Source organism: Aplidium turbinatum, chromosome 2 (genome assembly GCF_918807975.1).
Source record: "Aplidium turbinatum chromosome 2, kaAplTurb1.1, whole genome shotgun sequence".
Taxonomy (NCBI): domain Eukaryota; kingdom Metazoa; phylum Chordata; class Ascidiacea; order Aplousobranchia; family Polyclinidae; genus Aplidium; species Aplidium turbinatum.
The window spans coordinates 36,983,894-37,008,456 of NC_137473.1; the positions used below are offsets into that span (position 1 = coordinate 36,983,894).

The 24,563-nt window shown below is 40.1% G+C and overlaps 2 protein-coding genes and 2 long non-coding RNA genes across 6 annotated transcripts; 3 read left to right on the top strand and 1 right to left on the bottom strand.

Moving 5' to 3' along the window:
• Nucleotides 1-7,432: 7,432 nt before the first annotated feature.
• LOC145788552 (protein FAM200B-like) lies at nt 7,433-8,107 on the bottom strand. Its single transcript, XM_082600312.1, has one exon. The coding sequence runs from the start codon at nt 8,105-8,107 to the stop codon at nt 7,433-7,435; it is 675 nt and encodes a 224-aa protein (XP_082456438.1).
• A 5,168-nt stretch (nt 8,108-13,275) lies between these two features.
• Nucleotides 13,276-14,113, top strand: LOC145765500 (uncharacterized). 2 transcript variants are annotated; one of them, XR_014288574.1, is made up of 3 exons: nt 13,276-13,673; nt 13,854-13,927; nt 14,028-14,113. It is a non-coding gene; the product is annotated as an uncharacterized LOC145765500 (long non-coding RNA). The 2 variants fall into 2 exon arrangements; XR_014288573.1 differs by having other exon boundaries at nt 13,854-14,113.
• A 117-nt stretch (nt 14,114-14,230) lies between these two features.
• LOC145788553 (uncharacterized) lies at nt 14,231-18,815 on the top strand. Its single transcript, XM_082600313.1, has 2 exons — nt 14,231-18,679; nt 18,795-18,815. The coding sequence occupies exons 1-2, from the start codon at nt 14,231-14,233 to the stop codon at nt 18,813-18,815; spliced, it is 4,470 nt and encodes a 1,489-aa protein (XP_082456439.1).
• A 46-nt stretch (nt 18,816-18,861) lies between these two features.
• LOC145765285 (uncharacterized) lies at nt 18,862-20,433 on the top strand. 2 transcript variants are annotated; one of them, XR_014288556.1, is made up of 3 exons: nt 18,862-19,993; nt 20,174-20,247; nt 20,348-20,433. It is a non-coding gene; the product is annotated as an uncharacterized LOC145765285 (long non-coding RNA). The 2 variants fall into 2 exon arrangements; XR_014288555.1 differs by having other exon boundaries at nt 20,174-20,433.
• The last annotated feature ends 4,130 nt before the right edge of the window (nt 20,434-24,563 follow it).

Sequence of the window (24,563 nt, forward strand, 5' to 3'; positions counted from 1 at the left end):
ATTTGCGCATCTAATGGCAGCATGCTTTGCAGTATAAGCCAACAGCATGACATTCTATAGCCATTTGAAAAAAATGTGGACGAGATGACCACACATAGACTATGGGGCAAGGTGATCATATATTTTATGCATTCTGTGAGGTGGAGTTTATTATCAAAAAATAGAAAAAACCAAATTGAAAAGGCAAGCGACTGACCTTATGAAAAACAACGATTGGTATGCAATATGTGAACTGCAAAAGAATCTTTTAAACGAACAGCAAAAAAACATTTAAACACACGGCACATTGCTCAACAGCAGGGCCATAGGTAGGCTACTATACAAGGGGGTATCATAGGGTAGGCTACAATTGAACAAAACCCAATTCTTTACAGTAGCATGCACAAATGTCAATCAAAGACTAATTTAGGAATGTTAATCGTCTGATTTCATGATATTGCCTGTACAAAAACGTTGATTTTTATTCTACACCACAAACATAAATGTGCTTCCCTTATAGTGGGACCCTGCTTGGAAAATCTCAGACAAAGTTTTTACAAATTAAATGCGGACAGGTTGGCATTAACATACAGTTGGTGTGATTTTCTCTCACTTCCACTCCTGAAGTGAGGTGACGGCAATTTGTGAACAATATCACTTTTTGTGAATGAAGCACTGTCATCTTCATCAATTACAAAGAGAAGCTTTTCAAAATTTCCTGGTAAGCTCTAGATTTTCTTCAAAAACACTCCCTCGTATTCGTCATCTTCAAAAGAGTCGATTCTCGCGATTATGAAACTACTTTCGATTTTCCGGTAATATTTACTACAATGAAGTCTCCTTCTACAACTTCTGTATCACTTAAATCGCAGTCACTGGAGCTATCGGCAAAAGGGATTGGCATTGTATTGCAGTCTTCGTCGCTGGATTCTTGTGGAGGGGTTTAGCATTTTTGTTTGAAATTGTATTGCAGTCCTCGTCGCTGGATTCTTGTGGAGGGGTCTAGCATTTTTGTTTGAAATTTTGTTCAGACTTCTTCTTCGTTTGGGCTTGTTCTTGCGCTGTTCTCGTTGCATCTTTGCATTTGCAATTTCATTTCTCACTGGAGTGTTTGTTAATATTTTGGTAGAGCCAATTTTTCTCGTTTTGTTGGTATTCTTTCGTGGTGGAGCTTTGGGCAAAGGAAGAAGATCATGTACTGGTGTATGCGGAGACATGGTAGAGGAGCTTGGCTGATGATCTCCTAGTTGTGGAGACATGGTGATGGTGGAGAAGCGTGATTGAGGGTTTGTTGTTCCTGGAAGTTGAGTAGACGGGTTTTCAGTATCCTCAGCCCCATCTCGATGACCCAGATCAGCTATGCTTTCCTCAGCATTTGCATCAAATGTGCCAGGTTCATTTGCCAGATCTTCAACTGTAGGTGTAAGAATTAAGCGGTCGATCGTAAACGTCTGCGGAAACAAAATCGCTTTCAGTGAAGGTATCACGGTTAAATGGAAATATTCCGTGTTTTTAAATCCAGAAACGATATTGCGAGAAGTCATTGCAACTTCTTGAGCTGCTTTTACAAACCCAGGAATATCATGTATTGTCACCGTTTTTCCCGGATTGCTTTGCATCCATCCATCCACTGCAGTAGTATATGCACGTTTAAAAGCTCCAAAAAAGGTCACATCTAGTGGCTGAAGGCGGTGGGATGTGTGAGGTGGGATTGTGAGAAGAGTTATACCATTTTCTTTAGCAAAGTTAACTGAGGCCAATGAAGTATGTGATTCGTGGTTGTCCAAGATTAGTAGGATGAGATGGTCTTTGGAATAGCGAAAGTATTTCTTGATGTGCTCTAGGTATGTTGGAAAATTTTCTTCTTTCATCCATCCTGTCTTAAACGCAACACCGGTAGATCCACTGGGTGCATTCAAAAAGTGATTTTTCAACCTTACTCTGGGGAAAATAAACATTAGGGGCAGGACATTTCCACGCGCATTTATAGTGTACACCAGTGTAACTAATTCTCCTTGTTATCGAGAGGTTATAGCTCCAACTCTCTTTTGACCTCTTCTAGTGATCACTTTCCCTGGAGTCTGCACAGTGTGGCAACCACTTTCGTCGCAGTTGTAGATATCTTGTGGCTCAAAAGCATGCTTGTGTAGTACAGAAGCCAAATTGCCGTAGAATTGATTTACAACACGGCTATTGAAAGCAGTAGCTCAAGCAACTGATGTTGCTTTTGGAATTCTAACAGACAAACTGTGTCTGCTTCGAAATGACCTAAACCAGGGATGGCCAAATAATTTTGGCCATGATCCACTACCGCCAAATCTGACAACTTAGAGATCCACAATGAGCTGAAGATGTGCATTTTTACTTTTGTATCATACAAAAAAACATGCAATTATTTGTGTACATCTAAAACAAGGCGTGTGCTGTAATAAACAGGTCTGGTATTAGTGAGAAAAATGATGAGTGGGCTTTGATTTCACAATAGGCTATACTATCGAAACGTGGTTTTCTGCTACTTAGGTTTGCAGCGATTCTTACAAGTTTATGAAGGTGAGTATTTGTAAGTCGTGTTCTATGATTGTTTTTCACAAAATTCATTGCTGAAAACAAGATTCACACAGGTAAGTGGAGCCAAAGCAAGTAGCCTTTGAAGTAGTCTTCTAGCTAGCCTAGCAGTAATTGGGTACCTTTCCAAGCTTAGGCTACAGGTGATAACCAAAACACATTTGAGCCTGAAATAGAAATCTCATTTCCTTTGAGACTGCACAGCTCTAGCCTATCTGTATTTGAGGCACCAGTAGCCTAATGCATACTTAGCTGTAAGTTAGATTTTCCAGCTGCCATTAACATCAGTGGACAGTGGATGTGACACAAGGTCTATGACTGAACTGATTGCGTAAAATTCCTTTAACTTACTTGAAAACTCAGTGTTCAACTTTTCCAGAAATGTCACAAATGGTAAGTTAGCAAATCAACATCACAGCAAGGGTCTTGGAGCATAGCCGTACGAGCCAGGGGGGCAGCTGCCCCCTCTGTTGTTCCAAAACGTCGCAAATTCGGGCAAAATCTTGCAATTATTAGGGCAAAAATTGCTATATGAAAAGCTACAAAATTGCATGAATTATGAAAAACTATAAATTAATGTCTTTTACCTATCAAACTAAGTACAGCCTCTTATTTGCACAAGAAATGTGCCGCAAAATTTTCATTTGGCACACCCGTATTGATGTATCGTATTGCACGGTGATCAAACTGTAGTGCGAAATGCATTTAACCAGCTGCATCATGCCAATTTGGGCAGCCACCAAAATATGTCTCTAATACTTTTGTGAAACTGCCCAAATCAAAACTCAAAATTTGCTATATAGGCCTATAGGCTATAGCTAATTTTATTAATTTTCACAAATGCATCGTGTTGATTGGGGCAGCTGAAAACATTAAATTATCTGATGAAACTGATTAGTCTGTTTATGCAACTGCCGAAATTAGCGTGAGGCAGTTTCCCCAAAATGAACAAATTCATTAATTTTTCCCATTTACAAAACTATATCGTTTAGATTTGGGCAACAAAAAGATATGAAATTATCTGATCACAGTCTATTTATAAAACTGCCTAAATTGGCATGATGCAGCTGCCTCGGCATCAAAATTTACAAAGTCTTTAATTTTTTTCATAATATCCATAAATGCATCATCTTGATTTGGGCAACTACAAATATGAATTTATATAAATCTGGTGAATACTTTTATAAAACAATTCAGGTGGAGAGGTTACAGTACTTTTTCAACCATAAACGGACATAGCTAAGCAACACCACAACATTTAACAAAAAAATGTTATACTTGTTAAATGTAATGTTAATGTACTTGTAGTGTTGCTTAGCTTTGTTTGGTTACTTTTATAAAACTACCCAAATTAAAATGATGTAGTTGCGCTCCAAAATAAAAAAATAATATTTGGTTTGTTTATGCAACTGTGTCATGTTAATTTCACCAACATTTAAAATGCTACTGCTGAAATATATAATCTCAAACCAATCATAACATATTCATTTATTTCAAAGCTTTCCAAACTCAAAACCTGCCATGTAAGCTGGCAAAATATTTGCTTTGCAAGATCTTGTGTGAAGCATGGCAGCTCCACTTTTTTTCATTAATATTAATTAATACCGTATCTTGACTTCTGTTCTGTGAAGACAGATCCAGTTGTTTGCATTAACTTGACCTGCTTTTTTGGTTGCAAAAAATGTTGGCAAGCTGCATGCATAGAAAGTGTTTCTTGTGATGATGTAGAAAGCATATTTTTATAGTTTTTAGCTCAAGCATTCAACAGTTAGGCTACTGCTGCACGATGGCATGCATTGGTTATGTGTACCGTACTATAGTTTACTGCAGATGTATAGCCTTTGGTTCTGATGTCAGCAGATAGCAAGCGCCTACAATACTGCAGAAACTTGACTATTAGAGCATCAGAGCAACATACCTAAAACGTTATATTTGGATGTGTATGCCTATCTTAATTTTGATATTACCTCATTGACATAGATATTATACAATGGAGAATTAATTAAAGCACTTGAATGCATACTCAATGAGGTGTTTTAACACAGATAAGTTATTTTTAAGATAAGCAATGGATTACATTACACCACATACATTACATTTGGGCAATTTCTATAAAAGCGTGCAGATTTGGGCAAATTTACATTCTGCCCCCCCAAAATGGTTTAGTCTCGTACGGCCATGTCTTGGAGAGTCACTTTCAAGCATGGGAAGTGGAGCATATCTTTGGCGACATCCGCAATGAACAGTAATAATTGTTGCGTGAAGGATTTCACTGCGGACCACATTGGAACAATAGTGTGACCTTTGCCTTGTAGCTTCAGATTCAAATTGTTCAGATGGGCAAAACAATCAGCAAGAAAAGCTATAGATTGCACAGATTGGTATCCTCAAGCAGAGCGCTGCTTTGAATCCCTGATATAAGCCTTAAAAATATACATAGGCCTTATAGACTAAAAAAAAAATTAAGCAAATTTTAAAATAAATAAGCTACTTTGAAATCTTTTTTAGAGCCAACTTGAAAGATCTACAAAAAAAGTTGAAAAGATCCGGAACCGGATTGCGATCCGCCATTGGCATTTCAATTCCTGCTTTTTCATTTTGGTTCCATGCAGCTGGAATTGCCATGCCATTGACTTTCGCAAACTCATAGGCAAGTTTCCGAAATTTGTCCTGAGTAATGCCAAAATACATATCTGAAAGTTTGATAACATGTGCAGCTTGGTCAGCTTCATAAGTGCTATTCAAAACTTTCTTGATATCTGCAAGGTGAGTAAGTCCAGTTAAAATATTTTGATCAGCAGATGTTTGCGTTTGCCTCTTTATAAATCGTTTCAATGTCATTCGATCAATACCATATTGCTTTGCTGCCGTCTTAAACCCAGAACCGTCAGAAACTGCTTTAGAAGCTTGCAAAAGACGTTCCAAAGAAGCATTCCTATGATCAGTTTTTCGTTTATATACCCGTAGGCTACCATAGCCCAATTCTTTCAGAAAAAATAAATAGGCCTATGTTATGAAGTATGGTAGGCCTAAATCAAAAGATCTGCAATAATATTACAGTAATTCAGGGAGATGTCACCTTATATGGAATTACTGCCAATTGACTAGTTATCCTATCAATTGTGATGTAATTTATCACCCCATGACATCATAATGCCCCAAAAGGGCTTGCTATGTTGCCACTCCTGGGGCCTGACAGGTTGCTTCAATTTTAAACTAAAAAAAAAACGTTTTTTTAACTCATTTCCCCGTCAAATCTTAAAAAATAAATAGAAATCAAAACACCAATCAGTGTGAAAAAAGCTTAAAATTTAGCAATGACTTCTAGGTCTGAACCCAGAGCTATGATGCCAGGCTACTAGTATAAAGTCAGGCTACTGGTCAAACAAAGTGTGTTGATCAATGCACATAGGTCATGTAAAAGAGCTTACTTTTTATGTAGCAAGGTAATTGAAATATTTTATTATTTTTTAAGGTTTAGACTAATTTACCTATTCATTTAGGGTCACTAGACTGCTTACCGGCACTAGCTAGAAGTCCTGTAGGCCAGGGTTTCCCAAACTTTTTGGGCAATAGACCCCTATTTGTCAAAGTGTTTTTTCGCGGACCCCAATCTTATGTCGCATCAATTTTCCGCCTAACCAGCGATAAATGTTAATACAAATAAAAATAAGTAACACTGAATCCTGTTTATTAATCGAAATGACAACATCAATGGGATGGATGTGATTGCTTCTTACTACACAACTTGTCAATTCTTGGAGCAATTTGTGACAAGCAAATTCGCAATTCAGAGTCTACGATAAGTCTGGACCGGTATTTTGTCTTCATATTTGTAAGAGCTGAAAATGCTGTCTCACACATGTAGGTAGTGGCAAAAGGTAATAACATTTGGGTAGCCTTTTGTGAGAGCAGTGGATATTCGTTCTCAACACTTAACCAGAAAGATGCAAAAGGTTTTTGAATGAAACTAATCATTAAAGTTCGGTCAGATGACAATTCAGCCAATTCTTCTTCTTTGCGTCCTGACAGATCAGTTTTTGCAACAACAAAAGGGTTTAAAATCCAGTCATAATTCTCATATGTCTCTTTTAAAAAGTAGCCTACTTCGTAAAATGTACAGAAAGCAATTCCAAATGTTGTTGAATGTCAGAGAAAATCATATCTGTATTTATTAAAGGTTTGTTGGCAATGTAGTCACACAGAACAGGAAACATATCCACAACATTTTCATTTATTCTCGTTTTCCATATGTTGAGTTTCTTTGTGAATGCTGTTATTTTGTTTTGACTGAGTAAAATGTTCGCATCTCTTCCCTGAAGTGACAAGTTCAGTTGATTGAGAAGGTTAAAAATATCTGCCAGATATGCAAGTTTCCCAAGCCAAATTTCATCGGCTACTAGTGAAGCTAAGTCCGCATTGTGCGCTCGCAAGAAAATTAAAACCTCTCGCAGTTCAAACAGGCGTTCTACAATCTTTCCTCGCGACAGCCATCTAACTTCCGTATGGAGCAAAAGGCTTGAATGTTCTGAGCCTAGTTCATCGCAAAGTTTCGAAAACATTCGGGACTGCAGTGGGCGAGCTTTGATAGAGTTGATAACTTTGACACATAAAGATAAGACTTCAGACAAAGATTTTCCTAAATGTTTCGCAACAAGCGCTTCGCGATGAATCATGCAGTGCGTTCGTATAATGTTCGGTACTTTTTCCCTGATACGAGCTACAGCCCCGGAGTGCTTGCCGGTCATTGAAGCTGCACCATCGGTACATATAGCCACACATCGTTCCCACGACAGTTCTGATTGTGAAAAGAAATCACAAAGTACGTTGAAAACGTCTAAACCGGTTGTTCTGCATTGCATTTGATGACAAAACATGAAATCTTCTATCATTTGTCTCCCCATGAATATCTAACATAAACCAAGAGATGTGCTTGGCTGGCAATGTCCGTACTTTCATCCAATTGGATTGCAAAATTAGTTTGATTCAGTCTTTCAAGCAGCTGTGCTTTTATGTCATTCGAAAGTTCATCGATTCTTCTTGAAATCGTGTTGTTCGACAATGGAATTTCTTTAAGCTTGGCTGCACATTTGCCGTCCAAAACTACTTCACACATGTCAATTGCTGCTGGAAGAATTAAATTTTCCGCAATTGTGTGAGCTTTCTTGGCTCGAGCCACCCTTAGCGCCACTAAATAAGATGCTTTCATTAATTTTTCGTTCGACACCAAAGATTGTGTAAAAGTTTCTTTTTGCTTTAAATATTCTTTTTTCTTTCTGTCAAAAAAAGCCTGTGGCTTTCCAGCTAGCTCAGGATGTTGAGCCATCAAATGCCGCTTTAACTTGGCTGGTTTCATACATTCATTCGACAATGTTTTGTAGCATATTAAACACTGAGGCTTAGTAACATCTGAAGGACATTCAATAAACCCGAGCTTAAGATACTCCTCGTCGTATGTTCGAACTTTTTGTCTCTTCGTCTTCCGGGATGAAACATCCTGAGATTGCTGGGCTTCACATTCCGAATCATTCGACTTATCCTTTCGCTTCAAAAATTTATCCATAAGATTTGAACTATAACACTAAAATTTAAAAACAGAAAAAAAATATCCGTGTCAGTCAGGATATTAGAAAAATCGCAGAGGTGGCACTGCAGCTGACTACCGGTACATGTTTGACAAATTTATTTCTGCACAAACTTTTGCAACAGGCTATCGCTTAGCCTCAATTGTTGTAGGCCTACTGACTTTGTAGACCACCGGAGAAAAAGCTGCGCAGAAATATATTTGTAAAAAATGTTGTCAGCTGCAGTGCCACCTTTGCCATTCTACTAAAAGTTAACACAAATGAATTATCTGATAACTTCGATTCGTTACTATTCTATCGTCCCTTTGCTACTGCTACTCTTATACCTAAACACCGCCCCTTCGCATTGAGTTATTTCTATGTTTTTATCTATTATTTTTATTTTATTTTGAATTATTAAGCTAGGCCTAAGGCCAATTCGAACAAAAATTGAAACTTCAGAACTTCATAACCTTACCACCTATGCGGTTATCTATTTTAATGCTCGGACTGCATAGACCTACAGGTAGCTAACCGAAAAACAGTTTAGCCTTGTAGCTATATAGCAAACATTCCCGACTGCTATACACCGTACGTTTAATTGCTGCATCATAGACGCCGAATGCAATTTTTAAGGTAGAGCAATTACCAAGACGTACTAATTCATTTCAAATATTTAAGATTGACACGGCCTAACATTCATTAAATAATTCATTTTAGTTACAAATCACGGCGGCATTTATCTGCGACAATGGAAGTACGGTACCGTACAATGTCAAGCCTGTTTTCGCCATTTTGTCATATCGTCAGGGACCCCCTGTGCAGTCTTTGCGGACCCCCAGGGGTCCGCGGACCCCACTTTGGGAAACCCTGCTGTAGGCTACCTAAACCTAGTCGCTAAAAAAATCCAAGCAAACATTCTCTTATGAATATGGGCCATGACCATGCTATGATGTCAACAAAACTTTTGAATGTAATGTAAAGGCAAACCAAATGTGGTAGCCTATAGGTTTCATCGAAAGGAAATATGTTTGCAACCGCCTAATTGGTTAAGTTAAACTTCGGTACAGTAGCCTATCTACCGGCTAGCAAAACCTGTCATTTTTACATCGTTTTAACGTCGCCAGACGTTGAAATTGTGTAAAAAGGGAACTTTTGCTGACTGGTATAGGTTGCAACTGAGAAACATTTACAAAAGCCATTCAATTTGTTCAAAGAACCGAATTAGCCTAGCAGTTAGTATTTACATTGATTCATTGATTCAATGTCTGAATACGTTGAATCACTCAGTTGGCCTATTGTTTTTCTTTACAGTGATTTCACGTCTGAACAGGTTGATTCAATGCAAAAAAACTGTTTTGCTGACTGGCGCACTTGTTAAGACAATGGTCATTTCGATGATCAATTGCAACACCGATTTGCTCCAAAATTACAAAGTGCGTTTCAATAGTTTGGCAACATATTTTTTCATTACCATGGTAACAGAAGGAGGAGGAAAACTTCTCCTATTTTTTCAAAACGCTGGCAGTGGAAGTGTCCAGGAACAGTGCAAGCAATTTTAACTTATAAATCCACTCATTTAAATTAGTCTCAAACTAGCAGAATTATATTGTCCAAAATTATTTCAAGTGGGGCAATATGATCACCCTGACCAGTTGATTGATTGAGAGCAAGGATTTCGCGGTTTACGGAGAAATCCCTGATGCGTAATGGCGCAGTTGGGGAAGTTTGTGGATACAGCAAATCATTGAGAATATAATAACATAAATGATATTCCTCTTTATTTTCTACTTTGAACATTGGCATGTGTCTACTTTGGCATGTGTCATCCTCATTTTAACAGCACATCAATAAAAGTTTGTACCGTACACAACCTTTATATTCATAACATTGTCGATGAAGGGGGCCCAAAGATAAATTGCTACCGGGCCCGAGAAATCCTGTCAATGACCCTGCCTTGAAGGACCTATTAAACAATAACGTCCAAGAGCTATTATACAATGAGTGAAGGCACTTGGTACAATGTACAATGAGTGAAGGCACTTGAAGAATTAACTTCCTACTACGAAATCCCTACTACGAATCCAAGGGGAGATCCCTACTACGAAAAAATACTAAAATTGAGTTTTTTGCTTATAAATATTTTTCAAGTAGTCCTAGAATAAAAAGTGTTTTTAGAGCAGATATAAACATGCCACTTCTGCAGCTTTTGATGTAACGTTCATTTTTTTATCTTCAGTGGTTTTTGAAATATGACAATTTTTATGAAAATGGGTACTGATGGTAACCATAGAAACACCCAGCGCGACCGTGTGACGTCATTATTTTCAATTATTTTTTTCACGTTTGTGTTTGTAAAAGTCCACTACAACTTTTCAGAAAGTTAAAGAAAAATCCATGAACCTCGCCATTTTTTGGTACAGTCTAATGTACAACGTATATGTGTGACTTTTTAATTTCTTGTTATATTCCCACGGACCACCTGTGCAGTCGTCGCGGACCCACGAACCACAGTTTGGGAAACCCTGTATAGCCTACCGACTGCTGTCTCACATTCGTGCACCAGCGGCATATTCTGCAGTGCAGTCCAGTGTTCTCATTATCCAACTGTTTACTTTCAAGTTTTAATTTATCTTCATTGTGTCTGGCAGCATTTGCGTAATGATACATATTCTGACGTCACATCGTGTATAAATTGAATCGCGTAGCATAATCTCCCTTTTCAAATTGACACAACTTGACGTAGCATACGTGTGCTTTGTCTTGGCAATCTGGGTACATCGCTATATGCAGGGTACCGTAATCAATAAAGAAATCCTTTTGAAAAGCAACCATAGTGCCTGATCAATGTATTCAGATAGTTAGGATGACTTCCAACTGTGTTATTCTCCGTTGTTAGCCAGCAGAAGATAGCATCCTGTCAATTTCCTTCTGTTGCCTCGTGTTGACAGTTTGTTGGGAACCACTTCAACCACGTTCTTCCCACATACTGTTACAAGCAACCCTGCACTAGATCATTATTACATTCAGTTTCAGGTTCTGAAACAAAAAACAAGAGTTAAGCTGTTTAAACAACAACACTCGCAAAAAACATTCTACACGACTTTGTTGTTAGTGGGCCAAGTCTCAAACCAAAACGCAGTAGGCTAGGCTATGTTAAATTTACAGTGATATCGCGATTTTTTTCCATGACACTAGAAGAGCGGTGGTTGATTACTTGATAGCATGTTAAAAATAGGCTGCCGCTCTTTTTTAAACTGCAGAAAGTTTTGTAGCGCTCATGGCACAGTCAGAAGACAGTTAGCAAATGTTATGTAGATTCTAGAACATAAGCTATTTAAAGAACACTTATTTGGAAACACAGTTGAAAGGATAGCCTACCAGCAAGCTTTTTTCTAAGTCTGCTCAGTGTAAAAGGCTCTTCTTCGAAGCAAAGCTTTTAGACATAAGAGCAATGGCGATAAAAGTTTTCATCTTTATGCTACCACTTGGCAGGGTATGGGATGGAATGGAAGACGTTATTTCCATCTTCCGTCCTGAGATTTTTTTCCATTCTATTCCATCTTAGAAATCTTCCATTCCATCTTAGAAATCTTCCATTCCATCTCAGAAATCTCTTCCATCTTCACATTTTGTGATCTCCCCGTTGAAAATTCCACAAATAAACCTAAAAACCATAGGCTAAATTTAGGCTAAAAATTTAACAGCAGTAGCCCATAGGCTATTTTCCTAAGGATTACGTAGCCTACCGTTTGAATTATTGTTTGAACGTACCATTCTAATTATTTCAGCAAGCAACGTACGGTAATATTTTGCATGTCTTGATGAAGCGTTAAAAAGTTAATGATGGAATTGGGATGAAATGATGGAAGATTGTCTTCCATCCCATCATCAAGATCTTCTATTCCTTTCCATCCTAAAATCTGTCTTCTATTCCACCCCATCCCATTCCCTGCCACTTGGAAACAAATACGTAGCCTACTGTATTTCGAATACCTAGCCTTGTTTTGAAGCAAAATTGCTTTGTCTTGATTTCGTTTCGAATTAAGTCTTATAGGGAAGGAATTGAATTGTTTTCGCTCATTTAAGATCGGTTTTGATCTGCGGTCGACAAGTTTTGAATAAGAGTGTGAGGAAAACTTCCACCTCATGATAATATTTTACCAAATTCCAAGCAAAAAATCACAACAGTTCTTGGAAACTTTTACTGAGGCATTAGTCATCTGCCTACAAACTGTCATTTTCATTCAAATATAGGCCTAAATAGTCTACATGTGTTTTCGATATAAAAATTCCTTAAACCTTCACAGTCTAGTGATAAAAATACTGGCTAGTGATAAAAATAGAGACTTTCCAAATTAACCTAGTAGCCTAAGCTACATAAAGCATTGGGTTAAAAAAATATAGCAGCATTCATATATATGGCGCCACTTTTCTTGCGTGTTTTTACCCAAACGTGGGACGTTTTCTTCCAACACCACACTAGGCCTACGCTAATTTTGACGAGCCTACGACAAAACAAGCACATCACTGTAACCTACGAGCAAGTCCAAAATACTGAAGAAATGATGTCTGCTATAAAATAATTGTACAATTTTATTTTTAGGAGGACCTTAGGCCTTACGATCAATTCATGTTCTTCGAGTGTCAGTGCAGCACTGAGGATTCAGCGACTTTTCAGCCTACTCTATTCATCTTCAATCTACAAAACCACCCAAAATGCAATTTAAGAGTCAACAAAAGTGTTTAAACATATTCTTCTTTAAGTAGGCTACATAGCTTAGCCAATAGTTTATTATGAACCTAGCAAATAGCCTACCGGTACGTGAATTTTTTTGCTTTTTAAATACCGGTACTCAAGAAATTTAAATTTAGAAAAAGTAACCTGCTATAGCAAAACGTCCCAACCAGACGTAAACCAAAAACAAGAAACTTAATAGATTATCTTCAATACTGCACAATGTGAATGGGTCTACAGTTTATGCATATAAGGGGGCAACATGGCTTGCATAGACGAAGGTTGTCTTTCTAGCTCGCAGTGGCAAGCTTAAGTGTATTCATCTTAGCTCACATTTTGCATTAAATGTATGGTGGTAAACAGTGATATTTAGTCCAAGCTTGTACTTGAAACGCATTTCATATCGTTTTAAGGTATTGTTACGTCGTATTTGTCCGCCTCCTTTTCTATGTTTAAAAACTAAATTCGGATTCCCTAAGTAGCACCTGGCAACCCCTGCTGTCTCACCTCGAGGTGTGATCGTTACGTCATAATTACATTTGCGCCTTTGCGTTCGTTACTACGTTTCTTTGTGCTTTGAGTTTTGTTAAGTGGCAGTAGGCTACATGTAAAGATCAGCTTAACGTTTACAGCAACTATAGTTAGCGACTGGTAGTTAATTCGAGCTATTAACGGACATAACGGTGCTGCTGTTTTTTAGTTGAATAAGAGTTAGCCTACTGCGTTAATGTACTGTGTGGTTGAAGCATAGTTGAACTCTGTGCAGCAATTTCATCTGTCGTTGCCGTTGGCCTATGTGGCCAAATCAGTGATTATCACAGTTCACGGTAAGCTTAACATCCTACTGCAACCTTTGTGATAGGCTAGGCCAATGTGAATTTTAGTGTCAATGGTTAAGTGTAATAAGTACCTCGTCTCATTTCCCGATGTTTAAATCAAGTACGGGACTCACCTATGATGTGAAATTTATAGCATAATATTTTACTGTTTACCGTTTATATGTTCAGTTTCGATCTACAACGGTAGAATTTTCAATTGTTGGGTTTCTCCCTGTGCTGTTCCGTGCGCCACAAAATAGTCGGTAAGAATTCATTAGGCCTATAATTCGTCATCTGTAATTCCGCATTAGGCCTAATTCGTAAGTTTTGTTTGCTAATCGTTGTTTTTCTGTGTTGTCACAGAAACCTTCTTCTTCACTTCACCGTCGCTTGTTCGTTGTCGTAGCTGTCGTTGTCGTCGACAGCTGAATACATTTACCGTCACTCTGTGTGCGTGTTCGTACGTTACATAGAAGCGTTTCGACTATTGTGGACAGTCCTCGGAGTCGCAGCACTCAAGTTCCGAAGGTTTGCCGTAGGCTTAATTGTTCTTACGTTTACTTATGATGAGCGTCCAAGGCAGTAGTCCACTCGAGGATGCGTCAGCAGCCAAAAAAGCTGAGTTCGATAGGGCCACAAAAACTTTGCAGCAGTCCTATCTGCATGGAGAGCAGCTAATGCTTCATCCTAGTACTAAGTTGGAGGTATTCCGCTCCTACTGTTCCGAAGTGAACCGAAAATATCAGGAAGTTGTCAATCTGATTGGAGATGATAGGGAAACCGAACGCTCCCTAATGGAAAAAAATAAGGTCGAGTTTGACACTCGTTGCAAGGAGTGGTTGGAAAGAACTGCCAACTTGCCGGGGCCATCTACGTCCTGCAAGAAGTCTAGCTCCTCGCATCGTTCCGTGAGCCTACGCTCTGGAAGCACCCGCTCAACGGCTAGCTCAAGGCAACGTGAAGTACTGATCCAACTGAAGCTGGCTCAGCGGGAAAAGCTTCATATTCAAGAGGAAGCTCGGATAGAAGCAGAGAGGAAGAAAGAAGAAGCTCGGGTAGAAGCTGAGAGGAAGAAAGAAGAAGCAGAGAGGAAGAAAGAAGAAGCTCGGATAGAAGCTGAGAGGAAGAGCAGACAAGCTGACCACAAAATTGAAATGTTACAACTGGAATTGCAATCTCGGGCAGAGGCGATGAGTGACGCTGATCCATCTTACGTTACTGTCGATGAAACTGGATTCATGTCACCTGGTCTACCAAACAGCAAGGCGAATGTTTCCCCCCGTTTGACAAAGAGACCCTCTGTGCAATTTCAAGAGACATCTTCTCCTGTCCTTTCATCTCCTTATGGCATTCATGATGCTAAAGCTAACAAGCCTAATTCTACGGTCCCTGCAGCACACTGGACTCCTGAAGCAAATATTAGTTCGCCAAGTTTGGCTTGGCAACCGAAAACAATTAAACGTGACTCGTATGGACCAGATTACCAACCTATGTCCCATGTCGGTGAACAACCAGGGTGCTCCTATCAGCAGCCCCAACTACCAAGTAGACATTTCTCTTATAGTGACGAACGTTTCTTACCACGACCAGAAATACTTTCATTTAAGGGTGACCCCTTAACTTACCAAAATTTTGTTCGGACGTTTGACACACAGATCGTCCCGCTGGTACATAACGATCAAAGGAAGTTGGTCTATTTGTTACAACATTGTCATAGTGACGTAAAGCGTTCAATAGAACATCTTGTGAAGAAACCCGATGGCTATGAGCTGGCAAGGAAGAAGTTGTACTTGGAGTATGGCCAACCTCATATCATCGCAAATGCAGCAGAGCAAAAACTGAAGAGGATGCCAAAGGTTGGGCATAACGATCCTCAAGGTTTAAAGGATCTAGCCAATGCCATGGATGTGTGTCTCTCAACCCTGGATGACATTAATGAGTTTGCTGGACTGAACTCTCTGGACACAATGATGGTAATGATTGAGAAGTTGCCATTCCGTATGCAAGAGGCATGGGCAGAGAGATCGGTTATGGTTCTGCACAACACAAGTCGTGAAGCAGGATTCAGAGATCTTGCAGAATTTGTTGGCATGCGAGCAGAGATCCAGAACTCCCTCTATGGAAGTAGGATTCATAAGGCGAAGGAAACTCATCAGACCCTGGCAAAGAAACCCAGTCGGAAGGATCGAGTTTCAGCATTTAACACGGACGTTCCTCCGCTCAAAGGTGTGTCAAAGCCATCTTTCAGTAATGTTTGTCTATGTTGTAAACGCAAGTCGCACAAGCTTGTTGATTGCGACGAGTTTAAAAACATGATGTACAAACAGCGTAGACAACTGGTTTACGATGCACACTTATGTTATAAGTGCCTGACTAGCACAAAGCATCAAACTCGCGACTGTAAAGTTGACAGCACATGTACCATTGAAGGGTGCAAGGGACGTTTCCATCATACCTTGCTCCACAACCCTAATCCACCTAATTCATCTCAGCCACGCAGTGATGAAGAACAAAGGGGAGTTCTTTCTTGTTCAGTGACGGAACCGCGGCCGCAAGATAAAGTTGTGGGTGTCTGCAAGGCCTACCTGTGCATTGTGCCAGTAAAGGTTAGATACAATGGCAATGAAGTTTTGACTTACGCGTTCCTCGATCAAGGTTCTACAGCAACCTTTTGCGCTAACAGATTAATAGACGTTTTGAATATCACTGGGGATAAAAGAGAGATCTCACTACAGACTCTTTCTAACACGTCTAAAATATATGATGGAATATCTGTAAGCTTGTCTGTGTCCTCCCTAGATGACAGACGAAAGTTTGAGCTGTCTGGAGTCCTGTCAATTGATGAAATTCCGACTACTCCAAATGCCATTCCGAGTCAAGAGGAACTGTCTGGACTACCCCACCTAGATGATCTGGAATTTCCCTGTGTGAAGGGTGGAAGTGTGACACTGTTGATCGGTGTCGACAACCCAGAAGTGTTTTGCATTCAACGTTCACGGAAGGGATCACGTGATCAGCCGATCGCTATAAAAACCCCGTTGGGTTGGTCCTTGTTGGGCCCATCTCTGTCACCAACTTCCTCTTCTTCTTATCAAGTTAACTTTGCTCAATCAAGAGACATTGCCATCGAGCAACAAATCGAGTGTTCATGGAAAACAGACTTTGGTGATGAAAAATCAATGCTTGACATGCCCAACTCACGTGAGGATAGAATGGCATATGACATGATGACAAAATCAGTCAAGCAGATTGATGGAAAGTATCAACTCCCATTACCTGAGAGACCCCTGACCCGCAGAGGTATTTTGTCTGCGACGAGCTCGCCATATGACCCCCTGGGGTTTGTTGCTCCAGTAACCTTGAAACTAAAGTTGTTGTTGCAAGATTTGTGCAAGCAAGGTCTCGGTTGGGATGACCCAATTTCGGCATCTGAAGTGGACACTTGGAATGAATGGATAAATCAGCTACACCAGCTTCACGATGTACGTTTGCCTCGCTGTTTCAAACCTCCCCACTTTGGCGTGGTAACGGAACATGAACTTCACTATTTTGCCGACGCTTCGTCTGTGGCATATGGAGCTGTGTCCTACCTCCGTCTTGTTGATGATGAAGGAAGGATTCACTGTGCATTTCTGATGGGAAAGTCCCGTTTATCCCCACTTAAAACAGTTTCCATTCCGAGGCTGGAACTCACTGCTGCTGTTATGGCCGTGAGGTTAGATAAAATAGTGAGAAAGGAATTGAACCTACCCAATTGCACATCAAGATTTTGGACAGACTCGAGCGCTGTCTTACAAAGTATTTGTAATGCAAGGAAAAGATTCCCTACATTTGTTGCCAATCGATTGTCCACGATTGAACAAAATACAGACCTTTCGAAATGGAGACATGTGCCTTCAAAGTTAAACCCTGCCGATTGTGCGTCCCGTGGTATGAATGCGAATACGCTGATTAGCTCCAGCTTCTGGTTGTCTGGCCCAACGTTTTTGTGGGAAGCCGAAGAAAGATGGCCAGAGTCTCCAATAAAACTACCTGATCTTCCAGCAGAGTTTGCGCCCGTCAAGAAACAACAAGTTTACGTGAGTGCCGCTTCAGAAGCTTCTTGTTCTACTGACCGATTGATTCATCGATATTCCAAGCTGATACGCTTGAAGAAAGCAACAGCATGGTTGATGCGTTACAAAAGGTTCCTCATGATGAAGACTCGACCTTCGTTTTGCCAAGCCCCACTTGCCCGGTCTCCTATCACAGTCCGTGAGTTGAAGTTCGCTGAAATGGAACTGATTAAATATGTGCAAAGAAGTCGCTTTGGACAGGTGCTAAACGTATTATCTGGAGGTGCCATGCTAACTAAAAGGACATTCTCACGATCCATGGTTAAATTGAACCCTATATTGGTTGATGGGGTCCTTCGGGTTGGCGGCCGTTTGGAGCGAGCACCAATCGAAGAAGACGCCAAGCACCCGATCGTGTTACCTTTTGACTCTCACCTTACAGATCTTGTGATTACAAGTCACCATGCTCAAGTGGGCCATTCTGGCATGACCCATACATGGGCATCTCTTCGACAAACATACTGGATTCTGAAGGGAGGCGTCGCCGTTAGACGTGTCCTCGGGAAGTGCTTGCTCTGTAAAAAAAGGAATGCACAAGTTGGCAAACAATTTATGGCTGATTTGCCATCTGGAAGACTCCAACCCGATAAGCCTCCGTTTTCTCATGTCGGTGTCGACTATTTTGGACCCTTTATGGTGAAGCAAGGCCGCAGTTCACTCAAACGTTATGGCTGCGTATTCACGTGTATGTCAATAAGAGCTATCCACATTGAAATTACCCACACCATGTCTACCGACTCGTTTATTGATGCCCTTCGACGATTCATCGGTCGTCGAGGTCTCCCAACCGACATTTATAGCGACAACGGATCGAATTTTGTCGGTGCTGAAAGAATATTGCGTGAGTCCTTACAACTGTGGAACCAACAGAAGATTAATGAGTATCTGTGCCAACAAAATGTGACCTGGCATTGGAATCCGCCAACCGGCTCTCACTTCGGTGGAGCATGGGAGCGCATGATCCGTTCCATTCGAAGGATCCTAACTGCTCTGATGAAGGAGCAAACCGTTTCAGATGAAGCTCTCGTTACTTTGATGGTCGAAGTGGAGTCAATTATAAATTCGCGACCCATCGTTCCTATCACCTTTGACCCACAAGATGATGTGCCGTTGTCTCCCAATCACCTATTGCTGTTGAGAGAAGCACCAAACCTGCCCCCTGGACTGTTTGATAGAAAAGACTGTTATGTTCGACGCCGCTGGGCCCAGGTGCAATACCTAGCCAATCAATTTTGGTTGCGCTGGACCCGTGAGTTCCTCCCATTCATCATTCAGAGACAGAAGTGGTTTCAAAGAGAGAAGAACTTTGAAAAAGATGATGTTGTCCTCCTCGTCGACGATTCCCAACCTCGTTCGAAGTGGCTGTTGGGGCGAGTGGTTGACACATACCCAGACAATAAAGGGACTGTACGCACAGTTTCGGTGAAAACTCGATACAATGTGGTCAAGAGACCAATTTCGAAACTGTGCTTGATTTTGGAAACTGCTTAATGCAGAACAAAATGGACTGTTTACCTGTCGCCGGGTTAAAGGCATTGATCAATGTGTAATTGTGTATTATGAACTATTGAACGAATTTCTGTTGGCTAATAAAGCCAAAAACAAACATTTCTTGTTGAGAATAGTGAAAAACACACTACCTGCTTCGAAATTTGCCTTTAATTGTGATAAGTGACTGCATTTTGCAACCCTTTGTTCATGAGGGTCCTCTTGAAGGCTGATTGGATTGTGAAACATATCGTTCCAAACACGACTTAGTTTGATCGTAAAAAATGTTCACTCAGTTCCTATTTTTGTGTGGGGGTGTTACGTCGTATTTGTCCGCCTCCTTTTCTATGTTTAAAAACTAAATTCGGATTCCCTAAGTAGCACCTGGCAACCCCTGCTGTCTCACCTCGAGGTGTGATCGTTACGTCATAATTACATTTGCGCCTTTGCGTTCGTTACTACGTTTCTTTGTGCTTTGAGTTTTGTTAAGTGGCAGTAGGCTACATGTAAAGATCAGCTTAACGTTTACAGCAACTATAGTTAGCGACTGGTAGTTAATTCGAGCTATTAACGGACATAACGGTGCTGCTGTTTTTTAGTTGAATAAGAGTTAGCCTACTGCGTTAATGTACTGTGTGGTTGAAGCATAGTTGAACTCTGTGCAGCAATTTCATCTGTCGTTGCCGTTGGCCTATGTGGCCAAATCAGTGATTATCACAGTTCACGGTAAGCTTAACATCCTACTGCAACCTTTGTGATAGGCTAGGCCAATGTGAATTTTAGTGTCAATGGTTAAGTGTAATAAGTACCTCGTCTCATTTCCCGATGTTTAAATCAAGTACGGGACTCACCTATGATGTGAAATTTATAGCATAATATTTTACTGTTTACCGTTTATATGTTCAGTTTCGATCTACAACGGTAGAATTTTCAATTGTTGGGTTTCTCCCTGTGCTGTTCCGTGCGCCACAAAATAGTCGGTAAGAATTCATTAGGCCTATAATTCGTCATCTGTAATTCCGCATTAGGCCTAATTCGTAAGTTTTGTTTGCTAATCGTTGTTTTTCTGTGTTGTCACAGAAACCTTCTTCTTCACTTCACCGTCGCTTGTTCGTTGTCGTAGCTGTCGTTGTCGTCGACAGCTGAATACATTTACCGTCACTCTGTGTGCGTGTTCGTACGTTACAGGTATTAGTGTTTAGTATTTGTAGCTACCAGGTGTTGGAAACAGCGGCCTGATATTGTGTTTTTCTTTGCGTATTTATCGCTACTTAGTGTGCTGATCTTGTATTTGGCAACCCTTGTTTCTTGTACATGTTCTCCGCCATGAGCTTTAGTTGACTTTTCAATATTTTTTCGTAAATTGTTCGGTGCAGAGTCACTTAAAGTAAATCCCTGATCCGAATGGAACTGTTGTAGATTTTCGGTTGGTACAGTGTTAGGAAGCGGAATGGGTAGTACTAATTGCTGTGCCCCTGCAGATTCTCTGGCAGTCAGGTAGCTTTATTTTAGGTTTCCCTAGCACCGAACGTTCAACGAGACTAATCACAGTAAGAGAATATCCGGTAGGTATTCGATATTTCTTACACCAGGTACTGTTACAAAAAAGTTAGCCTACTTGAACTGACAACGAATTAACAGAATACAACATGAAGTAAAACAAACAACACCAAAACCGTTTAGGGACCGTTCAAATATTACGTAACGCTATCGAGGGGGAGGGGGGGTTTATGAAAAGCGTTACGTTAGCATCACATCGGGGGGGAGGGGGTTCAAGCAAAACGTTACGTAACGCTTACAAGTACGGTAGTTTATTTGTGCTGGCTGGTATCGTCGTTTGGATAAGCTACTAAATTAAGCTGAAATCATATCCAACAACACCAATTCAGCACCATCAAGATCAACTACGGTACTGTAATTCCCGTAATTCCATACAGGTTCTAACTTCTAAGTGCTCAAAACCTCGCATTGCGAAATTGCAAGGCAGCATTCTTGCATCACAAAGCTTGCTTTGATGTGAGAGAACAACATCAGAGTTGCCAGATGGCCTTTTTTTTAGGCCAAATTCCAAAAATTTGGCCTTTTTTTAGGCCAATTCCAAAAATCTGGCCTTTTTAAATTGCAGTTGGCTTAAAAAAATTGATGCAAATAAGGCCAGAAAATCTGGCCTTATTTGGCCCTTTTTATGGCTGCAAATTTTGACCGGTTTAGAAAGTATTTGTAGGGTTTTGCTTATCTTATGCCCCTAGTGTAGGGTTCTGCCTAACTTAAGTCCCCAGTGTAGGGTTTGGCTGTCTAATTTGTCGTAATTGTTTATAAAATTAAAAAGGATAATTTAAAAAGGATAATTTAAAAAAGGATAATTTAGGCTTCTGGCTGTCTAGTCTAGGGGTATGACTTCCTACAAAAAGCAAACGAATTAAATAGAATCATACATTTTATTGTTTATCAATATTACAAGTTTTAGTATTCGGGGAGTTGAGAAAATTGACTAACTAATCTAGTTTATTGAGACGGGTGTCGGATGAGTGACATTCTCCCGGCGTGAATTTAACCTTCTCGTTCTAAAATTCAGTCCGTTCGTTTTGCCAGTCTAATTTCGAATCAATGTCTGAGCGTCTGCATTTTTCAATTCCCCGCTTATATCATAATATCCCGGTAGAGCCTTTTCATGAATAATAGCTATCGTAAGAATCAAGGGAAATGCTATACCGGTTTCATAGTTATGTCGCATTAGAAATACAGATGTGTTGACCTAGATTCTGTGTGAGTGGCGTTTGTCAACAGGAAGCTTGACTTATGTTCTGTGAGAACGCTAGGTTTTGAATTTGCAGCATTGAAATGCATTTTGCAATACTGATAATTTTCGGTTAAATGTTAAAATATAATTTTGTTAGTTAAGAACATGGTACATGTTACACACTTCCCTCCTTACGGCAAAATAACAGATAAATAATATTACAATATCTCGGTTATATATGTTGCAACAATATATAGGTGTGTGGTTATAAGATATGTACTTTACAAAGAAACTTGACAATTGTAGGCTAACAATTGCTAGGGGAAGACACATGACCCCCCTCCTTTCGTGGGATGAGGAGATTAATGTGATTGCAGGGGCAACAGTCGTTTATCATAAAAGATAAGGCGATGTCTTAAGTTCCCTGGAAGCCCTTTGGCTTGGTAGGCTACGATATAGGCTACAATAATTGCGGGACTGTAATAGGCTACAGTAGTTGCGGTTACAGGGGTAACAGTCGGTTATCATAAGAGATAAGGCGATGTCTTAGTTCCCTGAAAGCCCTTTGGCTTGGTAGGCTGCGATATAGGCTACAATAATTGCGGGACTGTAATAGGCTACAGTAGTTGCGGTTACAGGGGTAACAGTCGGTTATCATAAGAGATAAGGCGATGTCTTAGTTCCCTGGGAGCCCTTTGGCTTAGTAGGCTACGATATAGGCTACAATAATTGCGGGACTGTAATAGGCTACAGTAGTTGCGGTTACAGGGGTAACAGTCGGTTATCATGAAAGATAAGGCGATGTCTTAGTTCCCTGGAAGCCCTTTGGCTTGGTAGGCTACGATATAGGCTACAATAATTGCGGGACTGTAATAGGCTACAGTAGTTGCGGTTACAGGGGTAACAGTCGGTTATCATAAGAGATAAGGCGATGTCTTAGTTCCCTGGAAGCCCTTTGGCTTGGTAGGCTACGATATAGGCTACAATAATTGCGGGACTGTAATAGGCTACAGTAGTTGCGGTTACAGGGGTAACAGTCGGTTATCATAAGAGATAAGGCGATGTCTTAGTTCCCTGGAAGCCCTTTGGCTTGGTAGGCTACGATATAGGCTACAATAATTGCGGGACTGTAATAGGCTACAGTAGTTGCGGTTACAGGGGTAACAGTCGGTTATCATAAGAGATAAGGCGATGTCTTAGTTCCCGGACGAGCCCCCAGTGTAGGGTTTTGCTTATCTTATGCCCCTAGTGTAGGGTTCTGCCTAACTTAAGTCCCCAGTGTAGGGTTTGGCTGTCTAATTTGTCGTAATTGTTTATAAAATTAAAAAGGATAATTTAAAAAGGATAATTTAAAAAAGGATAATTTAGGCTTCTGGCTGTCTAGTCTAGGGGTATGACTTCCTACAAAAAGCAAACGAATTAAATAGAATCATACATTTTATTGTTTATCAATATTACAAGTTTTAGTATTCGGGGAGTTGAGAAAATTGACTAACTAATCTAGTTTATTAAGACGGGTGTCGGATGAGTGACATTCTCCCGGCGTGAATTTAACCTTCTCGTTCTAAAATTCAGTCCGTTCGTTTTGCCAGTCTAATTTCGAATCAATGTCTGAGCGTCTGCATTTTTCAATTCCCCGCTTATATCATAATATCCCGGTAGAGCCTTTTCATCAATAATAGCTATCGTAAGAATCAAGGGAAATGCTATACCGGTTTCATAGTTATGTCGCATTAGAAATACAGATGTGTTGAGCTAGATTCTGTGTGAGTGGCGTTTGTCAACAGGAAGCTTGACTTATGTTCTGTGAGAACGCTAGGTTTTGAATTTGCAGCATTGAAATGCATTTTGCAATACTGATAATTTTCGGTTAAATGTTAAAATATAATTTTGTTAGTTAAGAACATGGTACATGTTACATATTATTTTAAGTAAATTGCAAATAAAAGTATCACTTAAAGCCTGAACTATATCCGTTTTAATTCCTAAGTAGAGACATAGAGAGTAGAGAATGTGTTAGCTGTGGACAGGGTGGTTCTATTGAGTTGAACCGGGTTCTCTCAACAGGTAGAAGACATTCACACGTGCGAGTCTGAAGAAGACAATTATGCATCAAGTTCGAACCACACAAGCGAGAGTACTGCTCCAATATATAGAAACATTTTTGAAGCATTGATGACCCCATTCGAAGATGCTTAGCTTTCCTTGCGGTTTCTTTTGCGGTTTTGTGATGTTTCTTTCAATACATAACCAAACAATGAAAGGTTTGGATCGAAACATTTTGGACGGTGGGCTACTAAATGTTTTCAGTACCGTAGGTACATAACGTTTTAATTCCAAAAAAAGAATATAGCTAAAATTTCATGTCTCAAACGTAAGCTTCAGGTGCATACAAACCAAGGTATTTTATCAGCACGTGTTTCCACGTCATAATTTTGATATAAACTGTCAAACGGCTTTGTAATGGAAAAGCGGTACATGGGGGGGGGGGTTGACAAAAACGTTACGTTGGCGTTACATGGGGGAGGGGGGGGGGGGGTCAAAAACTCGGAAAAA